General features: G+C 41.8%; 1 protein-coding gene across 1 annotated transcript; it reads left to right on the top strand.

The window, feature by feature from the left end:
* Positions 1-1291: 1291 nt before the first annotated feature.
* Positions 1292-9371, top strand: LOC308302263 (beta-1,3-galactosyltransferase 2-like; the record flags this gene model as incomplete). Its single annotated transcript, XM_080746522.1, has 2 exons — positions 1292-1588; positions 8742-9371. The coding sequence occupies 2 exons, from the start codon at positions 1292-1294 to the stop codon at positions 9369-9371; spliced, it is 927 nt and encodes a 308-aa protein (XP_080602648.1).
* Positions 9372-11432: the final 2061 nt, after the last annotated feature.

Genomic DNA, 11432 nt, shown 5'->3' with positions numbered 1-11432 from the left:
ATGTATATAGGTTTAAAGTAATCATGTGGCCTATAGTCACTTATTTTGGGCTTTTTTCATAGATAGATGCTTTTAATAGTTTTATAGCCTAATTGCATTTACTTTTTTGTGTAAAACAATTTCAGCTTTATAAATAAATCTCTTTGAAACTGAAGACCATGGCCAATATTGATGATAATATTTAATTAATAGAGAAAAAAATATATATATTATTTGTATTTATTTTTTAATATTCGAATATATTCTATATTCGGGCCAATTTCTAAGATCAATATTCGAATTTAAATATTTGAGGAATGTTGAAGCCCTAGTCCACACGCACGCAAAGTGATCCCGTGCCGTCCAGAACAATGTGGAATGAAATACTTAGAGCCCATTTTCTCCAAAAATGACTTAAGATGCGAATGCTGGCTTGTTAACATGATACAACAGCTACAGTCTGGAGGCCGCCATCTTCGATCACTGTGCACACACTGCGCATCCGCGAGTGGCTCGTCAACTAGAATGATCGTCAAGAGGCTCCGTGTGCGCAATCTACTTCCGGCCTTCAAAATAAGAGAATGGCCGCGAATGGGGCAAACTGCCGGCAACTTGGACAATTAACCCTTTCACGTCGGAGCACGAAATGGGTTAACATGAATCCAAAATGCACTGATGATGATTGTGCTGTCAAACAATGAAACTATATGGAATCTCTGAAAAAGGTTTTGGGGGTCCCTGCTTCATCTCTCTCTCAACTAAAGGGGTCCTTGGCTTGGAAAACGTTTAGGACCCCTGCTCTAGTGACCGTTGTTGTCTGCCGGGGCCTTATTGACTTACTTACTGTACTGTACTTACTGACTTGTAGTCAGGGGATATTAATAAAACCTGGGAATAAATTGCTTGCCAAACGATTTCTTCACCAACGTGTTCGTAAAGGTGTCTAGTAACATATCTAACAAAGATTGAAATCCCTAGGAGAATCTTTGACAGCTAATTCTGGGTCTCATTCACTTACAAAAGAATTTTAACAGCCGATCTACAAGCACACAACGCCTCGCGATGCTAGGCGTTGTGTGCTTGTAGATCTGCTGTTTTCCAGTAGTTTAGTAAATTGTATAGATGATAAATACAAAACGAACGGTTTTGGACATACAAGGTTTCTACCCGACAACGACGATATGCTATAAATATACGGTGCTGGGAGTGGAAAATTATAATGTAGGGGTGCCTCGGATTAAACAAATATTTATGGGGTGCCCTGAGACAAAAACGTATGGGAACCCCTGGACTAGACTAATGGTTTGGGTCCATGCTATGCCCCCCCTGTACACAGACATCACTGCGGGGGTCTCCGGAGCGGTTCTTTGTGTCCTACCCGCACCCGTATCGCCTCCTGCTGGACCAGCCTGAGCAGTGTCGGCGGCGGCGGCCCTTCGTGGTCCTCATGATCCCCGTGGCGCCGCGGGACCGCGCGCCCCGCGACGCCATACGCCAGACCTGGGCCAATAGGAGCCTGGTGCTGGGTCAGGTGGTCAGCCACTACTTCTACCTGGGAGTGCAGGCCAGCGACGGGAGGGAGAAGGAGGCACGAGCTCTCCAGGAACAGGCAAGTGAGGAAATAAAATGCGCTTACATCCACACTTTCAACCCATTTAAGGCCTAGAATTATTGAACGCTTTATTATATTATTGAATAGCAGATATACAAGCTCACAGCGCGGCACCGAGTGCCGCGCTGCGAGCTTGTAGATCTGCTATTTTTGAAAAAGTCGTGAAAATGTGTGCAAATCTTTGAATATATGTATTTTCAAAGCGAACGTTTGTAACTCAAATTTTGCTTCTGGGTGGTCCCTGGAACTAAATAATTTGAGATGGGTGTCCGTGGCCAAATAAATATAATTTTGGGGGTCCTTCACATGAAAAGGTTTGAGAACCACTGACATAGTAGTCTCTCAAGAACAGACCAACTGAGCTCCATTTAAGTGAAAAGGACCTTTTCTTTGACGATGGCTAAGCCAGATTGCTGACATACTGTAGAAACATAGTTTTTTCAAAAAATCTTGGAAGGATTCAAAAGACACTTATAGAATCGGGTAAAAAATCTAATTTTCACGATTTTTCAAAAATAGCAGATCTACAAGCTTGCTCTGCTATTTTTTTTAATATTTAAAGCTTAAGTCATAATGTGTTCAGGCCTAAATGGGTTAAAGGTATATTCAGTGATTGTATTTCATTCAAATAAAAATATAATTGGTACATTTTCCATTCATTCTCCTCACTAGAATGTGTGCTGACCATATAAGGACTTCCACCATGGCCCGTGTTACGAGCATAGCTAAATTCGGTTTTCAGAGGTGGCCAGCCAGTCCTCGACCAATCAGGGTAGAGTATGGCCGTAGTTATGTTATGATGTTTAGTTATGATGGTCAAAATAAAAGTTTTGAGAACCACAGTCGCTCTGAATTAAGAATGTCTGCTAAATGCCTAGATTGTAAACTACTGAACTCATAAAATGCCACAGTCTCGTAGTAAATCAGTATCATACATATCCTGAAGCTGGAGACGTAGGCCTACCGATATTCAGTGATTGGGTCTAATGATCAAAACGAGAACATTATAATGGTGTAAAAATCACACCCGTGTGAACTGAGCGGTGGTTGTGGAGGCTGCGCAACAGCAAAACAAATATAAATATAATAATAAAAATAATAATAAAAAAGATTTAAAAAAGATTAAAAACAAATATTAAAAATAATAATAATAATAATATGGGGGGGGGGGGGTGCTTGTGTGTGTGACCCCCCCCCCTCCTCCCCGTGTGTGTGTGTGTGTGTGTGTGTGTGTGTGTGTGTGTGTGTGTGTGTGTGTGTGTGTGTGTGTGTGTGTGTGTGTGTGTGTGTGTGTGTGTGTGTGTGTGTGTGTGTGTGTGTGTGTGTTGCAGTTGATTTTCAGGCTAGAAGCAACAGCACCCTCTTTGGTCAACCAGTGGTACTAGGCTACAGACAGACATACATACATACATACATACATACATACATACATTCATATATACACTGATACACACATGGCCGTGCGTGCGTGCGTGCGTACCTGTGCGTGCGTGTGCGTGCGTGTTTGTTGCAATTGATGCTCAGGCTAGATTCAACATCAGGCTACAGATACATACACGGATACACACTCCTGCATACACCTCAGGCTACAGACATACACACACGGCCATTCTAAGGAGCGGCGTCACCACCGCTCAAAAATCTATAAAAAACTACACATTTCCATGCTGTAAGGCCAGTAAGGGACAAGATGACCCCTGGCCACTTTCATTATCACTGAATACACCTTTAATCGGCAGTGGTGGAAAAACAACGCGATGCGACGCTTGTAGATCGGCTATTTTAAAGTTCTATTAAAGTTCTAAAGTCGTTAGTGTATGTTTTATAATATGATTTATATCTGCAAAGTAACTGGTAACTAAACGTTTCAAATAAATGTAGTGGAGTAAAAGTGCAATATTCGGATCCCAGATGTAGTGGAGTAGAAAAGTATTATAAATATAAAATAAATTGGAAACACTCAAGGAAGGTACAAATACCTCAAAATTGTACTTAAAGTTATACCATGTAACTTTTTTCATAAAACAAATCTTAAAATTGTCCTAACGGTTAAATCGCTAAAGTTTTAGAACCCCCACTCCGTTAATTTCAGCTTCTAAAGCCTTCTCTTTATATGTTTTCTATGAGCCGTGAGGGGGGGAGAATTTCGCGGCAAAATGACGTCATCTGCATCATCTGTATACGTTGTGTATACGCCAATCATATCGCGGATCATAAACACATGGTACACTACCGGCCAATCACAGGCGTATCTGCAGTATCTTCAGGAAATAGCTTGCTTCAACCATAACTCTATGGCTTCAACAGCTTTGTTTACACTGGTCTAGAAGTCTAGCATGTAACTCCCCAACCGCTGCTCGTAGAGGAACACGAGAGACCTCTATGGATGCGTCTCGGCGAGGCGAGGCGGACGCGGTGGTCTGAAGGCCCGGTCCGCGGCGAAAAACGGCAGAAAAAAGCAGACGCGACCGCGGTTTGCTATACTGCTACATACCACTAGTTGAGCAACTTACACAGTATAGCTTTAAGTACAGTGCTTAAGTAAATCTACTTAGTTACTTTACACCACTGTTAATCGGGTTAAAACACCTAAATAAACCTCATCATCATCAAGTTTAGATTTTAATCGTCTACACCACATAATTATGTCAAAGTCAAGGCCCGGGGGCCAGATCCGGCCCGTGAATGAATTATCTATGGCCCCCGGGATGATCTTTAATTACTATTAGAACCGGCCTGCGGGTCGCAGCCGCACGCAAAACAGCGTAACACAACATGTTAAATGTACAGACAAGGCCAGCCAACCACACCGCATTTCATGCTTTCCTTCGACAGACAGCTGAAGCCAACCAATCACAAACCAAAAAGGGAAATTTGGATTTAGAATGGAGGATGTAAAACAGCGCTTTCATGTGTTGTGTATGCGGCCGTGACTCGTGCCGTCCTCCACATTGTCACATCGAAGCAAAGCAACACAAGCAACGCTGTACAGTTCAATGAGAAGAAAGTAATTTCCCCATCAAAATAAATAAACTCTACATGCTTACAACGCATTGCCGCGATCCATGACAGACACATTGTGAGTTTTAAATGAACATTGAACCAGTCCGGCCCTCGACTTGAAGCACATTTTGTTTTTTGGCCCTCTGTATTTGACTTTGACATCCCTGGTCTACACCTTTTCACAACCTGATATCAAACACCAGATGGGATTGATCTCACCACATGTAAACACTTGATCCAAAACCTTCAATTCGGTTTACTTTAATCAGATTGGAAGAAAGGTGTCCATGTAAACGTGTGTGGTTTTCTATAGGGCAACCAGACCAGCTCTATTATTTCATCTAGAGCAGGGGTGGGCAACTTTGATGATGGTGAGGGCCACTATATTTCCACCTTCACTCCAGAGGGCCACATTTGTCATTCATACAATAGAAGCAAAAATAGCAGATCTACAAGCTCAAAACGCTTGTAGATCGGCTATTTTTGCTTCTTTTGAATTGGAATCCTGAATTATGTTTTGTTATTTCTTAATTGGAATCCTGAAATGTAAAATTTTGATTCAATTTCAAACGCATTTAGTTATATACTCATGTTAACTTTATGAACCTAAATAGAATACAAATACATTGGACCTTTTTTGCATGATTATCAAAATCTATTTCCATGTTTAGTAACTTTCGTATATTTTCAAACATTTAAAAATAAAAGGTGGAAATGGCAGATCTACAAGCTCAAAACGCCTCGCGACGCGTTTTGAGCTTGTGGATCGGCTATTTCCGCAATCCCACTACTGTGTTTTAGTAATAGTATAAAGTTATGGAGCTTGCTATTTTTGAAAAAGTCATGAAAATGTGTGCAAATCTTTGAATATTTGCATTTTTAAAGCGAACGTTTGTAACTCAAATTTTGCTTCTGGGTGGTCCCTGGAACTAAATATTTTGAGATGGGGGTCCGTGGCCAAATACATATCATGTTGGGGGTCCTTCACATGAAAAGGTTTGAGAACCACTGACATAGTAGTCTCTCAAGAACAGACTAACAGAGCTCCATTTAAGTGAAAAGGACCTTTTCTTTGACGATGGCTGGCCAGATTGCTGACGTAGAAACACATATTTTTTTTTTTCCCCAAAAATCTTAGAAGGATTCAAAAGACACTTCGGGTCAAAATTCTAATTTTCAGGATTTTTCAAAAATAGCAGATCTACAAGCTCACAGCTTGTATATCTGCGATTTTTCAATAGTTAAAGCATAAAATAATGACACACAATAATGTGTATACCCATTCTAAATGGGTTAAATGGTGCAAGTTATTTGTCATAAGATCTGCCCTCTGTGCCTCTTGTTCAAGAAGCCTAATAGTTCTCAAACCTTTAGTGTTTTCTCTGTTTATTTTGCTTGTTATCCCCTTTCCTCCCCAATTTAACCCATTCAGAACGGGTACACATTATTGTGTATCATTATTTTATGCTTTAACTATTGAAAAATAGCAGATATACAAGCTCACAGCTCAGCACCGAGTGCCACGCTGCGAGCTTGTAGATCTGCTATTTTTGAAAAATCGTGAAAATTTGAATTTTGACCCGATTCTATAAGTGTCTTTTGAATCCTTCTAAGGTATTTTGAAAAACCTATGTTTCTATGTCAGGAATCTGGCGAGCCATCGTCAAAGAAAAGGTCCTTTTCACTTAAGGAGCTCAGTTAGTCTGTTCTTGAGAGACTACTATGTCAGTGGTTCTCAAACCTTTTCATGTGAAGGACCCACAAAATGATATGTATTTGGCCATGGACCCCCATTCAATATATTCGGTTCCAGGGACCACCCCGAAGCAAAATTTGAGTTACAAACGTTCCGCTTTGAAAATACATATATTCAAAGATTTGCACACATTTTTACGACTTTTTCAAAAATAGCAGATCTACAAGCTCGCAGCGCGGCACTCGCGCTGTGAGCTTGTAGATCTTCTGTTTTCACTGGTTAAAGCATTCAATAATTCTAGGCCTAAATGTTAATCGCTATGACAATGAATTCCGCCCCGCGCGCATTTCCGCGTGATGTGACTTCTGTTGTACGAATCCTAGCGACTCGCTTGCCAGTGAGGAGCCCCCACCGGGAAGGTGAAAGATGCAGCCCCAGCCTGTAGGTGTATGTGTATTGTGTAGTGCAGGGTCTAGGGGGTCCTCAGAGTCACTACAGGGGGTCCTCCAAATCTTTGTGTGATAGAAACCTTTTTTTCTCCTTGTTTATATTAACCACTTGAACCCTAACGTCCATATTCTGAGAACTTTAGCTGAAAATAGCAGATCTACAATCTTGTAGATAGGCTATTTTCAGCAAAGAGGTGTAGAGGGGGAAAAAAGCAGACTAAGTTGAAAGGTCAAGTTTATTAAGCACTGACGGTTCAAGTGGTTAAATATCTGAAAACAAATGAACATTAACCCATTTAGGCCTAACCTATACTGCCCTAAAAATGCAGAGTGCAGTAACTACGTTTTCGAATTTCACAAAAAAATGGGTTTAAAAGTGTTACAGCTGATCAGCCAAATGAGATAAAGACATAAAAGTGATATTACACTGAATGTATATCTGTTCTTGAGCGAATTGTTCCTCCCCCAATATCAAGAAGGCTAATTTGACCTTTGGGTAACACAAATAAGTTGGCGTGTCCAAAAACGTAGTTACTGCACTCTGCCTTTGTAGGGCAGTATAGTTAGGCCTAAATCAGAATTTAGCCTACAAAAACAAATGTTGCAACATACTGTACATGTACTGTAAGCCCCTCCCATACACTAAAATGTGTACCCTCTGCACCACATATCTGGAACTGTTGCTGACAATCCAAAATGTCACTCTTGTTTCTTTTAAAACTAAACTAAAGACCTTTCTCTTTGCCCCTGCCTTTGATTGAAGTACTTTTCTTTCTCTTCTGCAATGTAACTGTCTGTTATTTTTATTTATTGTTTGTATAATTTATTCCTTTGCTTGTTGCTCTGTGTAAAGCTCATTGAATTGTCTTGTTGTTGAAATGTGAAATACTAATAAAACCGTCTTGCTTTGCTACAACTTTTTCCCCAAACAAATCGGTATCCTGATGTGTACCGTGCTTTTTCAGATGATCTTCTCATTTGGCTTTCAGCGTTTGCAGGAGCGGCCCGTTTTGCACAGAATCATGAATGCAGCTATGCAGCGTCCTATTGCTGTGACACTTTGCACACACTCTGCAAGACGGCAGAAGAACTGCCTCATGGTGGCGCTAGAACACCTCGCTTCAACTTTCTGCCTTCAGCTCTTGAACAATCAATCTTTTTTTTCTCCATGCATTCCTTGGATTATGACGCAAGTGCCAGACTACATTTTCAGCAATTCAGCATTTCTTCAAAAGACTTTTTGCAGCTACCGTGCTTTGTCACACACATTATATATTAACTGTGGAGTCTTGCGATCAAGATGTATCAGTCACATCTTAAAGGTTCCATTCCAATTCGGCTATGACTGCCTTCCAGACCTTTTGGGCCTTGGGTAAGCAACCCGGGCCTGGCGCAGGGATCTGTACTCTTAGGAGCTCACTTTTCTAGTCATTATTTGTTTTGTCTTGTGGGATATTTGTATTGTTTTTTTCTGTCTTTAGTCCAGGGGTGCCCACACTTTTTTGACGTGAGATCTACTTTTAAAATGACTAGCTCAGCATGATCTATCCATCCACAATGTTTTAGCTGAGGGCCTGAGGGGGGCTTTGGAATAGCAGCACTGGCGTTACATTTTAGACAAACACATACTGTATGGGGGAAATAAATGGGAAATACTGGGAGAAATGTCTTCATCCCATTCTGTATGGAAGTGGTAGGTTTTGGGGTTCTTTGTAATGCTACTGACTCTTGAACAAAGTATTGCATTGGAGGTTTACCTACTTTAGAAGCCATGAAGGGAGCTGACAGGCCCTTCTTGATGTCATATTGACATATTCTTTTTATATTTTAAGTATATATTTTTAGAGGCATGTCATGTGGTCTACCTGCACACCCTTGGTGATCTACTGGTAGATCACGATCTACCTTTTGGGCATCCCTGCTTTAGTCTATTTGTACCGTATGTCTTTTAAAATATAAATAAAACATAAATCATGAAAGAGTCACTGTCTGGCTCCCGCAGGTGATCCAAGAAAGCCGGGAACACGGAGACATCGTGCAGAGCGACTTCGTGGACAGCTACCACAACCTGACCATCAAGACCATGCTCATCATGGAGTGGCTGAGCTCCCGCTGCCCCAACGCCTCCTACGCCATGAAGGTCGACTCCGACATGTTCCTGAGTGTCCGCAACCTGGTCCAGCTGCTCCTGGAAGCCCCCCGCCGGGACTACCTGACGGGCCTGCTGGTCCGGGACCCTCCCGTCCTCCGGGAACCCGACTCCAAGTGGTTCCTCCCGGAGGAGGCGTTCCCGGACGAGCGCTACCCTCCCTACGTCCTGGGGCTGGGCTACGCCTTCTCCATGGACCTGCCGGGGAAGCTGGTGCGGGCGTCCGGCCACGTCCGGGCCGTCTACATCGAAGACGCGTACCTGGGGATGTGCATGAGGCGCCTGGGCATCCAGCCCAGCGAGCCTCCCTCCAGCGGCCTGTTCAGGGCCGGTCAGCCGTACTTCAGGTGGCCGTGTTACTGGACCTCCATCGTGGTGACCATACTGGAGAGCCCTCAGGAGCTGCTGGTGGTATGGAGAGAGTATCAGCGCATGCTGGAACATGGCTGCTGGCTGTACACGTGGCCTCAGGAGCCAAACTGACTGTTGCCTTTGCCACAATTCCTTTTTTTCTGGCCAAAAACAGTCTGGAAATGATCCGGGGGTTAAAGCGGATGCTTTACCACGCTTACACTCCCACTGTCAATAAAATGACTCGGAAGCAAACTATATAGCTGGCAGCTTAGCAGAAATGAACATTTCTTCTTTCTTTCGCGAGGTGTAGCCGCTGGTGTAGCGGCTCAGAGATTGTGGTCTGGCCTTGAAATAGCGGGAAAGAAATTCTAAAATGGAAAGGAAAGAGAAATACATCAGGGGTAGGGGTGTAACCATACATTTTAATAGCGATTCGATACATATCACGATACATGGTTGACGATACGATACATGGACAATATTGGTTCATTCATGGCGATACGATACGATTTGATTCAATGATTTAAAATCGATATAGTAACTATTTAGCAAAGAAATTAAATCTGTGTGAAAGGTGTAGATTTTTAAGGGAAACATGTATTATTATGGATATAAATAAGTAAACACAGTGATTATCCGCCAAATACATGGACATTGTATATTGACAAACCTGCACCTTGACATGAACCCAGAGATTACACACATTTATCGATAGACCAGTGTAGCTATATGGAAAGGAAAAGTAATTAAACCCCTCCTTTTCATTTTTTCTTCTTAGAAATGCTAAATACAATGCACAAGTAGGTAGTATCGATACAATCGATTCTTTGCACTGCCGATTCGATATGATACAAAATAAAACGATACGATTCGATTTTAGCTGTTTTCATTTCTATATGCTTCGATTTTTTTTGTTAAAAGCGATATTTCGATACAGTTACTATATCGTTACACCCCTAATCAGGGGTGTACAAGTGATAAAAGTAATCAGTTAAATAATGTGGGGGAAAAAAACTTAAAAAAACAACTAATGGATTTTAAATATAATACATTTAGGGTGAAAGCAATTTAAAGATCACTTTTATTATAAAAAATAATTTGTCAAAGTGTACAGCAGGGGTCAGCAACTTTTTTAATGTACCATACAGTACATTTTAATGACACCTCATCAACATTCTGACATATTTTGACTGTCAGGACATTGTTATAATGATCATTAGAGTCCCTCCCCAGTCAGAGTTCAGATTTTTAATGAATGTAGAATATATGTGCAGGATGTATTATTTGCTGCATATTGGGTGACATAATTGAATTGACCACTTTTAAAATTATATTTGATTTTAAAATATAAATCCTCTCTCATGGGGCGCCCGGTGGCCTACTGATCTAAGTGCATACCATATAGGCATTGATGCCTGGCGGCGTCGCCGGTTCGATTCCCGATCTGGACGACCTTTGCCGCATGTCTCTCCCCATCTCTCCCCCCTGTTTCCTGTCAGTCTACTGTACTATCCAATAAAGGCATAAAGGCCCAAAAACAAATCTTAAAAAAAAAAAAAATCCTCTCTCATACACGTATGCCAGAGTGCCAGTGATCACCCTCAGGGTGAAAAATGAAACCATATGAATGGTCCATTTGGTTTCATTTTACATCCTCAAGAGTTAAATTATTGTTAAACATCTGTATTAGCCTACTTAATTTACAAAAGAGTCTATAGTCTCTGCACAGTTGGAGAATGTAGAAAACTTATTATTGGGGCGCCCGGTGGCCTAGTGGTCTAAGCGCATACCATATAGGCATTGATGCCTGGCGGCGTCGCCGGTTCGATTTCCGATCCGGACGACCTCTGCCGCATGTCTCTCCCCATCTCTCCCCCTGTTTCCTGTCAGTCTACTGTACTATCCAATAAAGGCATAAAAGCCCAAAAACAAATATTTAAAAAAAAAAGAAAACGTGTTATTCTGCTGTCTCTGCTATGATGGTACCAACACCAGTAAGACTCCCTAATCGGGGAGATTGGTCGCTTATCTCCACAAATATCACAACCTCCACCTCTCACGTCATACGGGCAGCCATAGTTACACCTGGAATGTTGAATCTCCATATATGGAGATAACCTACGCATCACACAAAGTCTGACCTCACCAGCCCATACTTGGGCATGGACGACTTATATCTCCATATACGGA

Source organism: Nannobrachium achirus (genome assembly GCF_963921795.1).
Source record: "Nannobrachium achirus genome assembly, chromosome: 17".
Lineage (NCBI taxonomy): Eukaryota > Metazoa > Chordata > Actinopteri > Myctophiformes > Myctophidae > Nannobrachium > Nannobrachium achirus.
The sequence above is the reverse complement of the archived record's forward strand: the minus strand, read 5'-3'. Positions and strand labels throughout refer to the sequence as shown.